Below are 19263 nucleotides of genomic sequence, written 5' to 3' on the forward strand. Positions count from 1 at the left end.
TTTTGACTGACACCTGTTAGATAAGTGAGAAAAAATCATCGGTATCACAGAAGAGGACAATTTAAAAGACCAAAGTTTATTTAACAAAATCTGATGATTCACTGTATCAAAGGCTTTACAAAAGTCTATAAAAATCGCACCAGTAATTTGTCCTTTGTTAAGAGAAGTTCGTACTTGTTCTGTAAAAAATAATAATGCATCCATAGTTGATCTACCAGAACGAAATCCATTTTTTGAATCACTCAGAAGGTTATTTTTTTCAAGATAACAACTTAACTGATTATAAAGAGCTTTTTCCAATAATTTAGACATTACTGGAAAAATGGATATCGGTCTATAGTTTGACATAAGCGTTGGATCCTCAGATTTAAAAATAGGAGTAATTAAAGCAGTTTTCTAGACTGATGGAAAAATTGAAAGCCTGATACAGAGATTGATCAGATGATGGTAAAGAGGAATAAAACAATTAGCATGAACCTTCAAAAAATCTGTAGATAGGCCATAGATGTCGCATGAATGTGATCTTTTTAGAGAGTTTAAAATATTGCACAACTCGTTCTGCGTAATCTCTGAAAAGTTAAAGTGAGAAGAAACAAAAGGTGATAAAGAAATACTAGTAGTAGTAGGAGTAGCTCGGCAAAATGTGCCCAGGATATGTGATCAATATGTGTGTGTGTGTGTGTGTGTGTGTGTGTGTGTGTCACAGGTGGCTAGTAGGATATACATAGGAAAACATAGCATAGGAAATGTATATTTCCTATGTACAAGATCAAAGCATGAACTTGTTTGCTTAAACAAGTTCAAAGAAATGCTCTTTGATCGTTTTGACGTTGATTGATGTGATGATGTCACTGTCACGAGGTGGTGGTGGGGCGGATGGGGGGGTGCAGAGGTCAAAGGTCAAAGTCGTAAATTTTTTTTTTTTTTAGCAGACCTCCATTATCTCTCTGATGCCAAGCACCAGCCTCCTTTTAAAGTGTCCAATGGTGTCATTCTTACTTAATCATGACAGATTGATCTCCAGCCCTGTCCTCATCAACACCCACACCTGTGTTCATGGAGCAATCACTGAAATTATGTTAGCTGGTCCTTTTAAGGCAGGGCTGCAATGAAGTTGAAATGTGCTTTGGGGGATAAAGTTCATTTTCTAGGCAAATATTGACTTTGCAATTAATTGTTGTTAAGCTGATCACTCTTTATAACATTCTGGAGTATATGCAAATTGCCATTATAAAAACTGAAAGCAATAGACTTTGTAAAAATGAATATTTGTATCATTCTCAAAACTTTTGGCCATGACTGTAGGTCTGTTCGCAAATTCCAAAGGCGATACTAACCCTAACCCTATGTGCTTAGGTAAACAGTGGAGGCCATAAATGAGGCCCGCTTCCTTGGTGAAAGCCATAATTCCTCAGACTAGGTCCTGGTGAATCTGATAAGAAGGGTTTCCTCGGTCCTGGGAACTTGTGCTGTGGAGGGGCTGAAGGAAAACCTTTCTTAGCATTTTTCACTTCATGCTGCGGGAACCTTAAAGGAACAGAGATGGTTAAGTTTCAAACTTTGTGAGGCAATGCACTTCCTGTGATTATGACAGTAGGCCCTCAGATTAAGGTAATGAAAGGTCTTCTGCGTTGTTCATGCTGCAGTACCAAATATTAACATTGATTTTCACAAGTGTTCAAATTTGCAGCAGTAACACACATATAAACTATTTAAAAGTCATATATATATCACCTGTCCATCAACTTGCATGAGCTTGGACATCACATTCTCAAACCATTGTTATAGAGCAGGGGTACTCAAATAGAAATTATGACGGGCCACATTTTATTTTTTCAATAACTGAAGGGGCCGGTTACGTGGGGGGGGGACGCATTTGGGCGTCTGCTACCTGTTTGTTGTTGCCATAAAGGCAATCCCCCGGCATCGTCTTGAGATCGCGGTGCGCAATTTCAAAATAAGAGCGGATAGCGCGATTGAAAAAAAAGATTCCAAAAAAAAAACACTTTTAAAAACATCTCGCGGGCCAGAAATAGATAGCCCGTGGGCCGCATGTGGCCCGCGGGCCGCTATTTGAGTATGGGGGTTATAGAGGCTTTAATATGGAGTTTCCCTGCCTCTTAACCGCTGTAACAGCCTCCACTCTTTTCAGAAGGAATTACAATAGATGTAGTGTGTGTCTGTTATGACCCAGTCTAGTTTGAGCTCATAGCAGCAATGCAGAGCCTTGTGAACCAGATATAATGGCAATAACTGTATAAGTGGAATATGGCAATGCCTAAGAAGTAATCCACAAACTGCACAAAGATGGATGTAAAATGGATAGATATATTGTTTGTGTAATCTGTAATACAAATAACCAAACAAAACAGAGATGAGCACACAAGTCAGTCTTCAAGATGGCCCACATTGAAAAGAAAGTAAATAAAGTGACAGAATACTCCAAAATAACTTACCCAACTAACTTACTTTCTTCCCTACCTTTCTCAAGCAGGTGTCACAAAAGCTCGAAGCATTCAGATTCAGCATTAGATTGTACAGATATTTATATGTACAGAAATGCAAAATTCAATGTTCGCAAATTACTATACTCTACAATGCAATTTGACTATATAGCAAGGATGAGAACTTAGCCATGTCAAGCTAACTTGCAGCATCAAAGAATGGTGATTTATTGTCATGCCACACTCAAATAGCTGCTAGCAAGTGTCTGTGAAGATCATCACATGCTAGCTTAGTATTGTAAGCCAGATTTGTTGGCACCTTTCATGACATTCAAGGTCACCTTACAACAATTAAAACAAAATCAAAACATACAGTATGTATTAAAATTCTAGCACAACAAACAGAGATAAAAATAACATTTGTTAAAGAGAATAAGCCAGTTTTAAACAAATGAGCCTTAAGAGCAGTTTTGAATTCTGTAATGGAATGCAGTGTTCGTATGTGTGTGGGGTGTTTGTGTGTGTGTGTTCGTATGTGTGTGGGTTGTGTGTGTTCGTATGTGTGTGGGGTGTGTGTGTGTTCGTATGTGTGTGGGGAGTGTGTGTGTGTGTGTTCGTATGTGTGTGGGGTGTGTGTGTGTTCGTATGTGTGTGGGGTGTGTGTGTGTGTGTGTTCGTATGTGTGTGGGGTGTGTGTGTGTGTGTTCGTATGTGTGTGGGGTGTGTGTGTGTGTGTTCGTATGTGTGTGGGGTGTGTGTGTGTTCGTATGTGTGTGGGGTGTGTGTGTGTGGGTTCGTATGTGTGTGTGTTCGTATGTGTGTGGGGAGTGTGTGTGTTCGTGTGTGTGTGTTCGTATGTGTGTGGGGTGTGTGTGTGTGTTCGTATGTGTGTGGGGTGTGTGTGTGTGTGTTTGTATGTGTGTGTGTGTTTGTATGTGTGTGTGTGTTTGTATGTGTGTGTGTGTTTGTATGTGTGTGTGTGTTTGTATGTGTGTGTGTGTTTGTATGTGTGTGTGTGTTTGTATGTGTGTGTGTGTTTGTATGTGTGTGTGTGTTTGTATGTGTGTGTGTGTTTGTATGTGTGTGTGTGTTCGTATGTGTGTGTGGGTTCGTGTGTGTGTTCGTGTGTGTGTGGGGTGTGTGTGTATTCGTATGTGTGGGGTGTGTGTGTGTGTGTGTGTTCGTATGTGTGTAGGGTGTGTGTGTGTGTTCGTATGTGTGTAGGGTGTGTGTGTGTAGGGTGTGTGTGTGTAGGGTGTGTGTGTGTTTGTATGTGTAGGGTGTGTGTGTTCGTATGTGTGTGGGGAGTGTGTGTGTGTGTTCGTATGTGTAGGGTGTGTGTGTGTGTTTGCATGTGTGTGGGGGGTGTGTGTGTGTGGGTTCGTATGTGTGTGGGGTGTGTGTGTGTTCGTATGTGTGTGGGGTGTGTGTGTGTTCGTATGTGTGGGGGGTGTGTGTGTTCGTATGTGTGTGGGGTGTGTGTGTGTTCGTATGTGTGTGGGGTGTGTGTGTGTGTGTTCGTATGTGTGTGGGGTGTGTGTGTGTGTGTGTTCGTATGTGTGTGGGGTGTGTGTGTGTTCGTATGTGTGGGGTGTGTGTGTGTTCGTATGTGTGGGATGTGTGTGTGTTCGTATGTGTGGGGTGTGTGTGTGTTCGTATGTGTGGGGTGTGTGTGTGTTCGTATGTGTGGGGTGTGTGTGTGTTCGTATGTGTGGGGTGTGTGTGTGTTTGTATGTGTGTAGGGTGTGTGTGTGGGGAGTGTGTGTGTGTGTTCGTATGTGTGTAGGGTGTGTGTGTGTGTGTGTGTTTGCATGTGTGTGGTGTGTTTGTATGTGTGTGTGGTGTGTGTGTGTGTGTGTTTGTATGTGTGTGGGGTGTGTGTTTGTATGTGTGTGTTTGTATGTGTGTGGGGTGTGTGTTTGTATGTGTGTGTTCGTATGTGTGTGGTGTGTGTTTGTATGTGGGGTGTGTGTGTGTGTTTGTATGTGGGGTGTGTGTGTGTGTGTGTGTTTGTATGTGGGGTGTGTGTGTGTGTGTGTGTTTGTATGTGGGGTGTGTGTTCGTATGTGTGTGGGGGGTGTGTGTGTGTTTGTATGTGTGTGGGGTGTGTGTGTTTGTATGTGTGTGGGGTGTGTGTGTTCATATGTGTGTGGGGTGTGTGTGTTCGTATGTGTGTGGGGTGTGTGTGTTCGTATGTGTGTGGGTTTGTTCGTATGTGTGTGGGGTGTGTGTGTTTGTATGTGTGAGGAGTGTGTGTTTGTATGTGTGGGGAGTGTGTGTTTGTATGTGTGGGGAGTGTGTGTTTGTATGTGTGGGGAGTGTGTGTTTGTATGTGTGGGGAGTGTGTGTTTGTATGTGTGGGGAGTGTGTGTTTGTATGTGTGGGGAGTGTGTGTTTGTATGTGTGGGGAGTGTGTGTTTGTATTTGTGGGGAGTGTGTGTTTGTATGTGTGGGGAGTGTGTGTTTGTATTTGTGGGGAGTGTGTGTTTGTATGTGTGGGGAGTGTGTGTTTGTATGTGTGGGGAGTGTGTGTTCGTATGTGTGTGGGGGGTGTGTGTGTGTGTTCGTATGTGTGTGGGGATTGTGTTTAGGAGAAGGCCCTGGCACCCATCATGTTAAGATTCACAGTTGGTTCTGCCAGGAAGCTGCTGAGGAGGAGAGAGTGCGGGAAGGAGTCTAAAACAATGCATCCGTGTAACAATGCTGAATGCTGAACAATGCTTAATACCATAATGACAAACAATATTGCCAAGTGGAAGAAGATAAATATTAAACAGGAGTGGTCCCAATACTGAACCCTGTGGAACTCCATTACAGACTGTTGAGTAGTCTGACCTGTGATTCTGGATCAGTACAAACTGTGTTCTATTGGCAAGGTAGGAAGCAAACCATTGATACACCGTACCACAGACCCCAATGCTAGCTAGTATATTATCAAAGGGAGCAGTGAGGTCGAGGAGAATAAGAATAGAAAGTAAGCCAGCATCCGCAACTCTCAGGAAGTCCTTGGTTACCTTAACTATTGCAGTTTCTGTACTATGCTTACAACAGAAACCAGATTGGAATCTTTCAAAGAGATCATTATTAAGAAGGTACAGCTGGAGTTGAACTGCAACTACCTTTTCAATGATTTTAGAGATGAATGGCAAATTTGAGATATTTATTTAAATCAGAAAGGTTTTTTATGAGTGGGTCGGATTTCAGCAACTTTCAGTGAAGGGGGAACAATACCAGTAATCAAAGAACTTATGATGAAGATGATTGAAGGGAAAGAAGCCTTTAGTAATTTTTTGTAATTTAGAAGCCTGTAGTAATTTTTTTTTTTTGGAGTTGAAAAACGGAGTAGGTGCTTGAAGTAATTGTTTCACTGTTGAAAAAAGGGACCTAATATACCCTTCACCTCAATTGATGTGTGCATAATGAGAAGTGTTTGCTGTTGAAAGTACATTTTTGTAGTGCTGCATATGATCAAAATACATCTGTTTGTCAGTCCAGTCCTGGTGTAGAGACGCTCCAAACGCCGGCCAATCCCCTTAAGTTTGCTTAGTTCAGGTGTATACCAGGGGGCAGTATGGACAATGGAAAAAACTTGTGTTTTTATAGGAGCTAAAAAATCTATCGTTGAGGTTAAATTATTGTTGTATTATTCCACTAATTATGTGGGTGAAGAAAATGTGCATGAAATGGGACTAGCCGTGATTAACCTGGCAAAATCTTCTAGGTTATCATGTCTCATGTTTTGGTATGACATCATGAGAAGCACCTTTGATTTACCAAGATGTAAATCAGCATTAAATAATACTGCTTTATGGTCTGAAATAGGTAACTCAGCTGAAGAAATGTCATATGGTGTGTGATTCCAGAGCAACAGATTAAATCAAGAATATGACCCTTACTGTGTGTTACAAAATTAACACTTTGGGAAAGACCAAAGCAGTCCAGCGTTGCTTTAAGATCTTTTGTGTGCATACTTTCAGTGTTACCAAAATGAACATTAAAATCTCCCATTAACATGATATTAGGAGACATTGCACTGAGAGTAGTTAAAAGTGCTGACAGTGCATTAATGAACAAACTTGATGATGACTTGGGAGGTCTGTACAGCACAGCAATGATGGTTGGCTTGGATCTATGGAGCTTTGCAGCCAAAATTTCAAATGATTTCTGCTCAGGTATCGAGAGTGACGTCAAGTGCACACTCTTGGTATGTTATTTGGAACACTTGTCTCTTGTTGGCGTCTGTTTATTTAAGTGTTTGTCTTGTCTACATTCATTGTCAGTTGTCCTGTGTTGTTAGATTTAGCACTAAGCACTCTGCAAGCCTGAGTGACGGGAGCAGTTTCACAGCCAGACCTCTCGTGTAGGGAGGATCGGACAGCCAGGGAGGGGATTGGCAATAGCAGGGCTCTTCTTCTCTGACGTGGACCCTGCCATTTAAGGAGGGGGGTACCGTGATTAGTACAACTTCTGCATGTCGTCCCTGACTGACCAAGAGAGTTTGCCTGAGTCCCCTCCAGGGGACTGATGTTGTGACTGGGCGTGCCACTGTCACGTAGGGCTACGGCCCCTCTTCTAGCTGTCACTCCCGTTCCCTGCTCCTCGTGTCTGTCTTGTTCCCTGCTTGTCTGTTTCCATGGTTTCCTGCCACGCCCGTGTCATCAGTGTTACCACCTGTGTCTTGTTAGCGTTTTGCATTTATAGTCCCTATGTTTCCCATGTCCCTTGTGGGTTATTTTGTAAAATTTGTCATCGCTGTATTTCGTGAGTTTGCTTAGTTTGTTCTCATTGTTTATACTATCGTTTGTTCCTGTCTGTTCTATTACCTTACCTTGATTCATTCTTGCCCTAGTGTCATATTGACCATTTACCTATCATATTCGGACTGCCTACCTGTTATGACCCGTGCAAATTACCAAAATAATGGAAGATAAAACAAAAGTAAAAAGATTACACTGCAATAAAACATTACATTACCTTATTATAGCATTTTAGGTTTTACTATGCTAAACTGCTATTACTTTGTAACCTTTGGGAACAGATGCATATATATATAATTTCTCCTCAAGACATGGTAATATGAACCTATCTATGTAAGACATATCTATTTTACACGTTGATGGCTCATGCAAATAAGTTTATTTGGTATTGCTTTTGTACAACCAGCTTTTAACAGGAATCAGGTGTGGAAGGCAGGTGTCCACATCCATACATACACACACACTGACCTCATGATTCTAGTCATCACAGCCAGCTGATCCAGCTGCTAGCCATCTAGTCACGTGTCCTTGCAAAAGTCATAAACCTTCATTTGTTTAAAAAAATCATGTTAATGGTAGTATAACTAAGACTTCCACAAACATCTGGTTCCTGGTATGTTATAAGCTTTGAAAACTTTATTTTTTTTTACTTACCCATGGGATGTTTATTGTAGGGTGATGGTAAGACTGGAGTGATGTCCACATATGTTTAGACAAATTGTGTATTTTATAATACAATAAAGAAAAAATATGTAACAGTGCTGTGTATATAATAAGCTTGTAGTAATAATCTTGTGAACTGTATGTGTGAGTTTAGGTGATGTTGTGTATATAATAAGCTTGTAGTAATAATCTTGTGAACTGTATGTGTGAGTTTAGGTGATGTTGTGTATATAATAAGCTTGTAGTAATAATCTTGTGAACTGTATGTGTGAGTTTAGGTGATGTTGTGTATATAATAAGCTTGTAGTAATAATCTTGTGAACTGTATGTGTGAGTTTAGGTGATGTTGTGTATATAATAAGCTTGTAGTAATAATCTTGTGAACTGTATGTGTGAGTTTAGGTGACGTTGACGGCTCAGTGGAGGCTGTTTTGAACATACTTGACAGTTATGATGCAGATGAACAGTGCCAGATGAATATAGTGCATTTTGGAGTAGGAGACATTTCAGAAAATGACATTAACTTGGCCGAGACATTCTCAGGTATGCCATAAATCCTTCTTGTCTTTTGTTAGTTTATCACTGTAATATATAGGTATATATATTCTATATTGCCAAAAGTATTCGCTTACGCATTCAAATTATCGGAATCAGATGTTCCAATGACTTCCATGGCCACAGGTGTATAAAATACACCTAGGCATGCACTGTTTTTACAAACATTTGTGAAAGAGGAGCTCACTGAATTCCTGCATGGAATAGGATGCCACCTGTGCAACAATATAGTGTATGATATATATTATATATTATAGCACATCTTTAACTGTTTGGAAACTATCAACTTTCACACTAGCCAAATATTTTTCTAATGTATTTCTGCATTTCTGTCATTTTCCAGGAACAGTATATGGTTTCAATGTTGCAGCAAGTAAATCAATTCAGGATATGGCTATGAAAAAGGGTATTGACTTAAAAATACACCGTGTTATCTACCATCTGATAGATGATCTGAAAGAGGAACTTAGCAGAAAGTTGCCATCACTCACCGAGGAGAATATAATAGGTGAGCATTTAGGTGACAATCAGTTACAAATACAGTGCACTCTGAAGGCATTAGAGCACATTGTTATAGGAGTATATTTAAAGTGTCTAACAATGAAGATAATAATTAACACATTGTTGCCAATGAGGAGTGATTGCTTACAGGTGATTTTTTTGTTATATTGCTTCTACCAATAACTTCTGTTAATAGCGTTTTTATATGAGTGAGTTGCATCTTGCAATATACTTGCAATATATGATCAAAATATTTTGTTTACAGTTTATAGTTAGGAAAATTAGCTGTAGTTCTAATTTAATTTTCTTTTCGCATTCAAAACTATTTCCTTTAACTCCAAAGACATCCTTAATGTTTATTATGTATACTGACAACAAATGTAGGCATCAAAAATAGACGTTTCAGTTTATATCAGTGATGTACAGCATGAATCTGTAACTATTAGACATCTACCATTTCCAATTGTATTAGATTTGCATGCTTATCTTTCTTCTCATTTATGTATAGGGGAAGCTTCCATTCTTGCCACATTTGATGTAACTGTTGGGAAAAAGGTAGTACCTGTGGCTGGCTGCAGAGTTCAGAAAGGCCAGCTGGACAGGAAGATGAAATTTCGACTTATCAGAGGAAAAACAGTTCTTTGGGAAGGTATTTCCCATTCTGATTCATAGTCAAATACTTGAAAGACAGCAGTATTTTGAGAATTTGAGTATTTTGTCTTCTTTTGAGTACATAGGACTACCAATTATGTGGCTAGGACTGGCCATCATTATGTGATTATTATAAGATGTCTGCACAAAGCACTTTTAAATAGTAAACAAAATTATATATTGTGGGAATGATGATTAAGGGAGCTCAAACATTTGTTTTGAGAAAATTGTGTTTATATTAATGATTTATATAAATGATCACTGTTTTTCCACTTTTGTAAATGCCTTCCCAAAACAAAAACTTAAAAATGCAGTACAGTTCCTGATATAAGTTCTGTCACTTATCCATGTTGTGGAAACAAAACCTTATAACCTTACTTTAAATTCATCGATTGGTTTTAGAAATGACTCATGAAAGCTGAAACCCTCCCAAACGATATTTAATTTATGAAAATAAATTTTATTTACTGCAGAAATATTGATCATTTAATGAACACAGAAAGGTCAGATTTTGGCAAGACAAAAGTTTTATCGCCCACAGAAAGTAAGGTGAAAATCAAATATTTTTTAAATCGAGTATTCTGTCGATTTTTTCATCGATTAATCGAGTAATCGGATAAAATCACACTTTTGTGTTTTTAACACAATAATATTGATAGTGTGTAATGCAACATGAAAGTTCTCATAAAATGAGCTAGCAATTGGCTGTTATTCCGCTTGGAGAAGCGCAGTTCACGTGCGGATGCTTTCAGTTTAGGTACTGAAGCATTGAGGAAGTACTGTTATGGTAGGCCAATTCTTAATTTGTAAATCAAACGATGCCGGAACGCAAACAGCGGCATGAGACAAGGGGTCACTGAGGCCAACAATGTCACCGGATCGCACACAAAACGCAACGCTTAGGCGCACAAATGTCAAAATAACAAGCCAATCCGTTTATATAAATTACTTTTAAATGATTTACGTGTGTCTTATAAGTGTTTTAAGTGCAGAAGTGCATTTTAAGCCTAAATTCCAGCACTTTTCAAACCTGAAACACAATGCAACATTAAAATTCATCAGGTAAATGTTCATTCCTTTTTTTGAGGGGTGTTTCTTTATACTACCACATATCGTTACGGACAACACTGCACAGAATTGTGACACGTCAAGTATGAACGCTTCCGCCGTTCGCGGAGTTGCACGCTACGGTCACTCGCGAAAGTATAACTAGCTTTTAGCTTTATGGAGACGCAGAAAGGCATCGCTAAAAGGGAGAGCTCTTAGTGTGATTTAGGAAGCCTGAATGTGGATCTTGTGTTTAAAAAATGTCTTTTATAGAATTATTTGTTCAATAACTATTTGTTCCGCCAGGATCCGGCTCAAATTATGCCCTGGGTAGGCCAGATCCGTTTTACAGTAAATACACTGCATTACGTTGTCCACCTTGCGCAGCGAAAAATGGTCCCACACTTTTGACATTTTTGCCCTTTTACGGACACCGCTATCTTCGTTTTCCGCCATTTCCATCAAAACAAATCACGCTGCCTTAAACCTGTGCGTCAGTTATAACAGTCAGTGTAAAACAATGATACCGGAGCTGCGTAGTAGTACAAAGCGGGATTTTAAACATTTAAAATAGATGGTGACATAAATTAAACGAAGCCTCGAGAATTTGCCTCGAGTATTTTTTGTAATCGAATTACTCGAGTTACTCGAAGAATCGTTTCACCTCTAGTGAAAATCAAACAAATAATTCACTTCATATATGCTGTTTTGAACGCCTAAATGCAAGACTTACTACTTGTTTGGAAATGCATGTGTAACATTACAAACAAGATAAAACAGCTTATTATCACATCCAAACACTGTTTTGAAACAAAATGTGAGTTTTCAGTTCATTCTTCAAAAGTTGCACTTTTGCTCCAAGTTATGCTCAGAAACACTGTTTAGAGCGTTTACAGCGCCAGCAAACGCTGTTTTGAACGCCTAAATGCAAGACTTACTGCTTGCTTGGAAATGCATGTGTCACATTACAAACATGATAAAACAGCTTATTACATCCAAACACTGTTTTCAATATATCAATCAATCAAATTTTATTTATATAGCGCTTTTTACAACAGTTGTTGTCACAAAGCAGCTTTACAAGTGTCCGAGTCCTAACCCCCAGTGAGCAAGCCAAGGGCGACAGTGGCAAGGAGAAACTCCCTAGTTTTTTTGCATGAGGAAGAAACCTTGAGAGGAACCAAGACTCAGGGGGGGAACCCATCCTCCTCTGGCCGACACCGGTCACCATGACAACAACAATTTAAACCAGTGGTTCCCAAACTTTTTCTGCCGTGCCCCCCTTTAGTAGATGAGAATTTTTTTGCGTCCCCCCCCCCCCCCCCCCTAGGGATGTGTTGAAAACTTACAAAAACAATAGGTTCACAACTTTGGTCAAACATGAAAAAAATAAACTGCAAGAAACCTTTTAAATGGTTCAAGAATTCTAAATATAATTTAAAATAAATAAGGAGATGAAATGAGAGGAACAGCAATTCATATGTGGCTAGTTTGCAAGCGCAGACATCACGCAGAGCACAAAGCATGTAACAGCCAGAAATATGTGTACTGTCTCTTTAAGGGAGCGAGTTGAGCGCGTATGGAATATTGTTTTTTTAGCTTTCTGTCGTAGACCGAGTCAGACCACTGCTCTTTAATTTATTTCTGTAAGTAACGCATTAAATGAGCTTTGGACAACTCACCAGTTCATGTATGAACAGTGAAGTATTGCTGGAGCCCAGGTTTATTTTGGTCAACCAGCAAATAAACGGACTGAAGCCTGATTTAAGCCTGGTTTATACTTGACGCGCTGCGAGCGGCGCGAGGGTCCATGTGGCGAAAATTACGTAATCGCTGAGGCTCCGCCCGTGCACCTCTCGAATTTTGTAACTTCGCGCACGCGCGACAAAGTCATGTTTGCAGGGTTCATACACCTATAAAAGGTGGAATTAAAGTACTTGTACGGCACTTTCAAGGTCCATTTCAATATTTTCCAGCACGATAAACATAATTAAGTTAAATATTAATACATATACTCGAAATGATTTGAAATAATTCGCTTTTTCATCACATTATTTAATGGTTGTTTATTTTCAAAACGCCCAATCTTAACGTCTTCACGTTCTCTCATGTTTAGTCCTGGAATTACAAGAGGCTCGTATTTGGGTCATTCTACAGAAATGTCCACTTTTCTGTCCCTAGACTTCACAGGGCAGTTGCATTTTAAAACACCTCAAGTTTAGGGATTTTTTTACATTTTAAGACAAAACAACATGATATTTGAACAATTATACCTTTTTGAACCACTTTTGAACCAGCTTTTCTTTTCAACCACTTTAGTGTTTTTCCAAGTATGCCCAAAAATGCCTGTCCTAACTGTCATGCTGGGAAACTAAGGGCTTTATTTCTTAATGGAAAACATATACTTTATTAACTCAACTGCAGTTATGTGTCCATAAAGGTCCAATATATCACACAAAATATTTAAAAATACAATATTGCAAATAAATATAATAAAATACATAATAAATGTGTACGTCCCCTATATTCATGTCACTGGTGTTACCGTATGACAAAATACTATTATTTTAATATACAAAGCCATGCTGATGACATTTTGCTTCCTCTCTGAAGATCAATGAAGACAGACACATTGTAAGTTCAATGTCATATTTCATTTTTTATTAATTTTATCATCTACCCTCAGATTTCCTTTGAAGCTTCAGTGCAGTGTCACTGGTATGCCCTACTTTAATCTTTGGAAAATTAACATAGAATAATAAAAATTGATTAATTTATACATAATTCAGTGATTAGTTCATGACTGTCAACATGTGGTTTGATTCCCTGTGGCAGGCATTTTGTAAAATTGTTTTTTTATAACATTTGTCACTGGTGTTACTGTCACTGGTGTTACAATCCTGATAGGTAACTCCAGTGACTATGATGCCCATGTGTAAATAGTCTTTATTCAAAGCTTTTTTAAAGTTGATTTGCATATTATATTATATTTAGATTTTAAGTTAATAACATTTTGTGTTACTGATAATCCTGCTTTGGACAGCTATGGCTAAGCTGAGTGCAGCTGAGAAGCAGAGGAGGTACAGAGAGCGTAGGGATGCTGACCCTCAACGCAGGCAGGAATACCTCCAAAAAAGGAAAGAGAGCTATGTCAGAGACATCGAAACAGGAAAGAAGAAGAGAATAAGTGAGCTTACTGAAAGAAGTAAGAGAGTGCAGTGTAAAGAATGGAGGGGTCACCAGTAAAGGTGCAGGGCGAGATCTAGGACCGGAACAGATGGAATTGATTGTCCATGCTACTCATTACTGGAAGTTGTCCTTGTACCGGAATCAATCAGTCATCCCAGCAATCAGTTCAGGCCCACTGTCATTGGACCTCATAACTGTGGTCAGTGGTGTGTTGTCCAGTACGATAACACCCCTTACCCTGGCATCATTCTTCAGGTGGAGGAAGGAAATGTGCAAGTAAAATGCATGCATGCCAAGAATTGAATTGAACCCATGACCCTCCGCTCACAAGACCAGTTCCCTACCACCAGGCCATGACTGTCCCGCAGATGCCGCGCACTCTGCTCCATGTTTTATTTAAAGTGACGTTCTGGCTGTCTAGCTTTCTTCAAACTTACAAAACACCAATATCTAATGTCTCTTTATGTTCCCCCCATTAATGAACACCTGGTCACTTGGAGCATTCATTGGCTGATCACCCTTAATGGCTCTGAGCCCAAGCAAATTAGTCCTCACTAGGGGTGACCCAGAGTATTTACATTGTATTTATATATGTTTACAGATTGAAATTAAAGCACCAGTTCCATAGAACAACATAAATAGCACATTTTGCAAGTAAATTATCAAAGAAAATGCCTCGTTAGTGTTAAGGACTCCATGGAAGTCGTATGGATGTCACTGGTGTCTCATTATGTCACTGGTGTCACCGTGTGCACTTTCGGGAACATCACATAAAAACATGTCAAATTTGTCATGGTAGGGATTTTGAATGAGTTCATATTTCCTCTACTCAAGAGTTCACATTTACAACATTTAGTTTTTACTTCATCTTAACTGTTTTCAATAACATTTTCCTTTTTAAAGTAAATACATGGTTACAAAACTGAAGAAATATTGTTCAAACACAGTTGTAACAAACATAAAATAATAATATTAATAATTATCTCTTAATAATTAGCCTCATCATTATTGTACAGTTACTGTGATTGCATGTGCAACAGAAGTTGAGAAATATTATTTAATAAAAGTTGCTTTTATTCAAAATAAGTTCAGGTAACACCAGTGACAAATACATGGTACATGAAATCTTCAAATAAATGTACAAAAAAGGCAAAAAGCTGTTTAGGTGTACCTTATGTATGTTCTTATAGCCAATTAGTACAGTAATAATGTAGTATAATTTTAAAGCCTAGAAAAATACATTTATTTTCAAGTTTTTCCATATGTCAAAAGTGGACATTTTTGTAGAATGACCCATTTGTTAATGTAATACAAGAGAACGGATCAGTCAGACAGCTATTGTGAAACGAAGTAGTTACAATTTCAATATTTTAATGTACTTTAGCCTAAATTCCAGCACTTTTCAAACCTGAAACACAAAGCAGCATTAAAGTTCGTTAGGTAAATGTTCATTCCCCTTTTTTTGAGAGGTGTTTCTTTGTACTACCACATATCGTTTCGGACAACACTGCAAAGCCATATTTACGTTTGATGCCTGGTATGTATATACGGTCTCTGGTCAGGTAAAAATGTTCTTTCCCCGGTTTTGCAGAGGTTTTTTATTCTCCACTGCCACTTATCGCCACCTGTCGTTTCGGAGAACACTGCAGCGACGCTCGCGAAAGTATAAACGCCTACACCGCTCGCGCAGGGTCGTGCGAGGTGGGCGGAGCCGCGCGCTACGGTCACTCGCGAAAGTATAAACCAGGCTTGAGTGGAATACCACCAGCGCGAGTATTAAGGTTGAACTAACTCCGAAAAGCAAGCAATACAAGCATAGAATTAGACTGAATAGATCTGTTTTTATGGATCGGTCACATTGTCCCCGATACCCGATCTAGAATTTTTTCAGATATTAATATCGGAATCGGTGCATCCCTATTATTGACACATGTGCATGTTTTACTTTCAAGCTCCGCGCCCCCCCTGCAATAGCTCCGCGCCCCACCTAGGGGGCGCGCCCCCTACTTTGGGAACCACTGATTTAGACAAAGAAATAAAGAAAAGGAAAAGATGTAATAATGTCCATCATGGTGTAGGCTTATCCGGTCAGGCAGTAGGTGGCTGGCACTGGATGAATCGCTTGTTTCTCCTCATCTAATTTTTCCTCGAGCAGGCGGGCAGCCATGTGGAGAAAATAAAACAGGGAGAATTAGTTCTGTATGAGGACATGTACAGGACAGATGAAATTAAACACATTTCTGGAGTGTAGGGTTGCAGGGGTAACCGGTTTCACGGTATACCACGGTATTAAAATGCACGGTTATCATACCGTGTGCGTTTGCTTATTACCGGTAAAAAGCAAGCCAGCGGAGAAACTGACCCGCGCATGCGCAACTGCGCTCCGGTTCAGCTACTCAGCACAGCGGTGAGAATTTCAGAAAGTGTATCAGACCTAACAAATTTTTTAACAAAAAAAAGCTAAACTAATGTCAGCGGCGAAAATGACGTAATCGGGGTGGCTCAGCCCGTGCGCGAGGGTCTCGCGCGCTGTCGATTAGCAAGGTCGTGCACCTCTCGAATTTTGTAACTTTGCGCGCGCTGCGCCTCAGCGCAATGAACAAAGTCATATTTGCAGGGTTCACACACCTTTATAAGGTGGAATTAAAGCACTTGTACGTCATTTTAAAGGTCCGTTTCAATATTTCCCAGCACCTTAAACTTAATAAAGTTAAATATTTATACATATACTCGAAATAATTCGCTTTTTCATCACATTATTTAATGGTTGTTTATTTTCAAAACGCCCAATCTTAACGTCTTCACGTTCTCTCATGTTTCGTCCTGGAATTACAAGAGGCTCGTATTTGTTAACGTAATACAAAAGAACTGTGCGGAGTCGCGCGCTACGGTCACTAGTGAAAAGAATAAACCTAGCTTTTTATGGTCCTTGCTTTCACTGGATGTGAAAGACCATTAATTTACATGCGTTCATTTTCAAATTCTAACGTGCCTGTTTTTCGTATGTTAAAACCAGACTCGGTGTGAAAGCCTTAAAATAGAAATCTCTATTGTGATGATGTCAGAAATAAATCCTCTCTTTCTGCAGTATCTGGTTATATTCTAACTTGGCAGTACAACGGACGTTTACAACAGTTGTTGATCAGACACTGACCCAGGCTGAGTTTATCAGATATTAAATAATTTAAACTTAAATAATTGTACTGAAATCCATGATTTAGGTTTCTCTAATTTTGCAGTATTTATATAAACATGTTTACAGCTTTTTTTAAAGGAGACATTTTGTATACAATAGTTGCAGGTTTCTACAATAAATAGTACAAACTAACTGTGATACCATGATAACCGTGATACCGCGGTATTTTCTGAGACGGTTATCATACCGTGAAAATCTCATACCGTTGCAACCCTACTGGAGTGTGGCAGCAACTCCGGCATTAAGTTAAACTATTACAGCTTAGCTAAAAAAGGCAGAACCAGAAGGTAACAGACTTGGGGGCATTCTGAGACAATGGCATCCATCCACTGCACTGTCAACAAACTTGAGTGACCACGAGCAGTGACAATATTCTTCATAACACTGGTGAATGATGTTGTGGTGCTATTAGAGCCATATTTAATATTTTGTGTGACTTCCACGAGCTTGAAGGACCGCATCTATGCGGTTCGACAATGATTCATACAATAGCAAAGAATGCAGTCTTACATGCCTCCCAGATGTCATCAAAATTCTTTGGTTTTGTCTGGTGACTGGGCTGGCCAGTTCTGGAGCACCTTGATCTTCTTTGCCTTGAGGAACTTTGATGTACAGATGGATGTATGAGATGGAGCACCATCCTGCTGCAAAAGTTGATGATTGGGAATGTAAGATATAGCTAATACTTCTTGATATTTTATGCTATTGATATTGCCTTCCACCTTGCAAATGTTTCACACACCCCCATACTGAATGTAACCCCAGACCATGATATTTCCACCACCAAACTTGACTGTTTTCTGGGTGAATCTTTGATCCATATGGGCTCCAGTAGGTGTCCTGCAGTATTTGCGGCGGCTGTGGTGTAATTCAACTGAGAAATCCACCTTCTGCCACTTTTCCAGCATCCATCTATTTAGCAGGCTGTGTGCCTTGGCAAATGCCACATGCGATTAGAATCGAATCGAACTGGGAAATCAGTGGTGATACTCACCCCTAGTCAGAGGTCAAGTTGCAGTGCAAGTGAAGGTCTGGGGTGCTGGAGTTCTTTTTATACACAACCACTAATTAACCAATCAATTAGTGAGCACAGGTGAGGCTGTAAACTAGGATTGGGTGCATTATATGACAAGGCGACAACTTTTGTCTTGCCAAAATCTGACCTTTCTGTGTTCATTAAATGATCAATATTTCTGCAGTAAAGCAAATTTATTTTCGTAAATTAAATCTCATTTGGGAGGGTTTCAGCTTTCATATGAGTCATTTCTAAAACCAATCGATGAATTTAAAGTCAGATTATAAGCTTTTGTTTCCATAACATGGATAAGCAACAAAACTTATGTCAGGGACTGTAGTTGTGGGAAAGAAATATAATTTTTAAATGATTCTAAAGCATATTTTGTCCTCAATAATATTTATTATTTAATATTTATATATTAATAATTATTTTCTTTTCAGGATATCTAACATCTCTCAAACATCATAAGGATGATGTACATATTGTGAAAGCAGGGATGGACTGTGGTCTGTCGTTGGACACGGTCATTGGGTTTAAAGCTGGCGATGAAGTTTACTGCTATGAAGAGATTGCAAAACCACAGAAAATATCTTGGGATCCAGGATTTTAAAGGACTTCTACAAAAACTGTTAAATTAAGACTTTCATGGAGAACATTACCTAAAAATCTGGCAGTGTATACACCTGCAGCAGTATATATAAAGGTTTTTTGTAGACTTTCCATATAAAGGTTTCAACCAATTTGGAAATAAAAAGTTAGTCATAATTTTAATAAATGTGGTTTAGAGAGCATGATTTATCCTATATATATATATATATATATATATATATATATATATATATATATATATATATATATATATATATAGATCTTCAATATATGAATACACAACTAAAATCTCACAGTTAAACGCAAACATACAATATATACACTACCGTTCAAAGGTTTGGGGTCACTTAAAATGTTCTTATTTTTGAAAGAAAAGCTGTTTTTTTTTCAATTTAGCTAACATTAAATGCATCAAAAATACATTTTATACATTATTAATGTGGTAAATGACTATTCTAGCTGTAAACATCTGGTTTTTAATGCAATATCTACATAGATGTATGGAGACCCATTTCCAACAACCATCACTCCAGTGTTCTAATGGTACATTGTGTTTGCTAACTCTGTAAGGAGGCTATTGGATATTTAGAAAACCCTTGAAAACCCTTGTGCAAGTAGGTTAGCACAGCTGAA

General features: G+C 38.9%; 1 protein-coding gene across 2 annotated transcripts in view; it reads left to right on the forward strand.

Moving 5' to 3' along the window:
• Window positions 1–18806, forward strand: part of mtif2 (mitochondrial translational initiation factor 2) — a 63786-nt gene extending 44980 nt beyond the window's left edge. For both annotated transcript variants that reach the window (XM_077013693.1, XM_077013694.1), the window contains 4 exons: window positions 8267–8407; window positions 8763–8927; window positions 9429–9569; window positions 18462–18806. In XM_077013693.1, the coding sequence (XP_076869808.1) occupies window positions 8267–8407; window positions 8763–8927; window positions 9429–9569; window positions 18462–18631 (617 nt within the window). In that variant the 3' untranslated portion in view covers window positions 18632–18806. The remainder of the gene's footprint in view (window positions 1–8266; window positions 8408–8762; window positions 8928–9428; window positions 9570–18461) is intronic.
• The last annotated feature ends 457 nt before the right edge of the window (window positions 18807–19263 follow it).

The sequence above is a fragment of the Brachyhypopomus gauderio genome, chromosome 8, assembly GCF_052324685.1.
Source record: "Brachyhypopomus gauderio isolate BG-103 chromosome 8, BGAUD_0.2, whole genome shotgun sequence".
Taxonomy (NCBI): domain Eukaryota; kingdom Metazoa; phylum Chordata; class Actinopteri; order Gymnotiformes; family Hypopomidae; genus Brachyhypopomus; species Brachyhypopomus gauderio.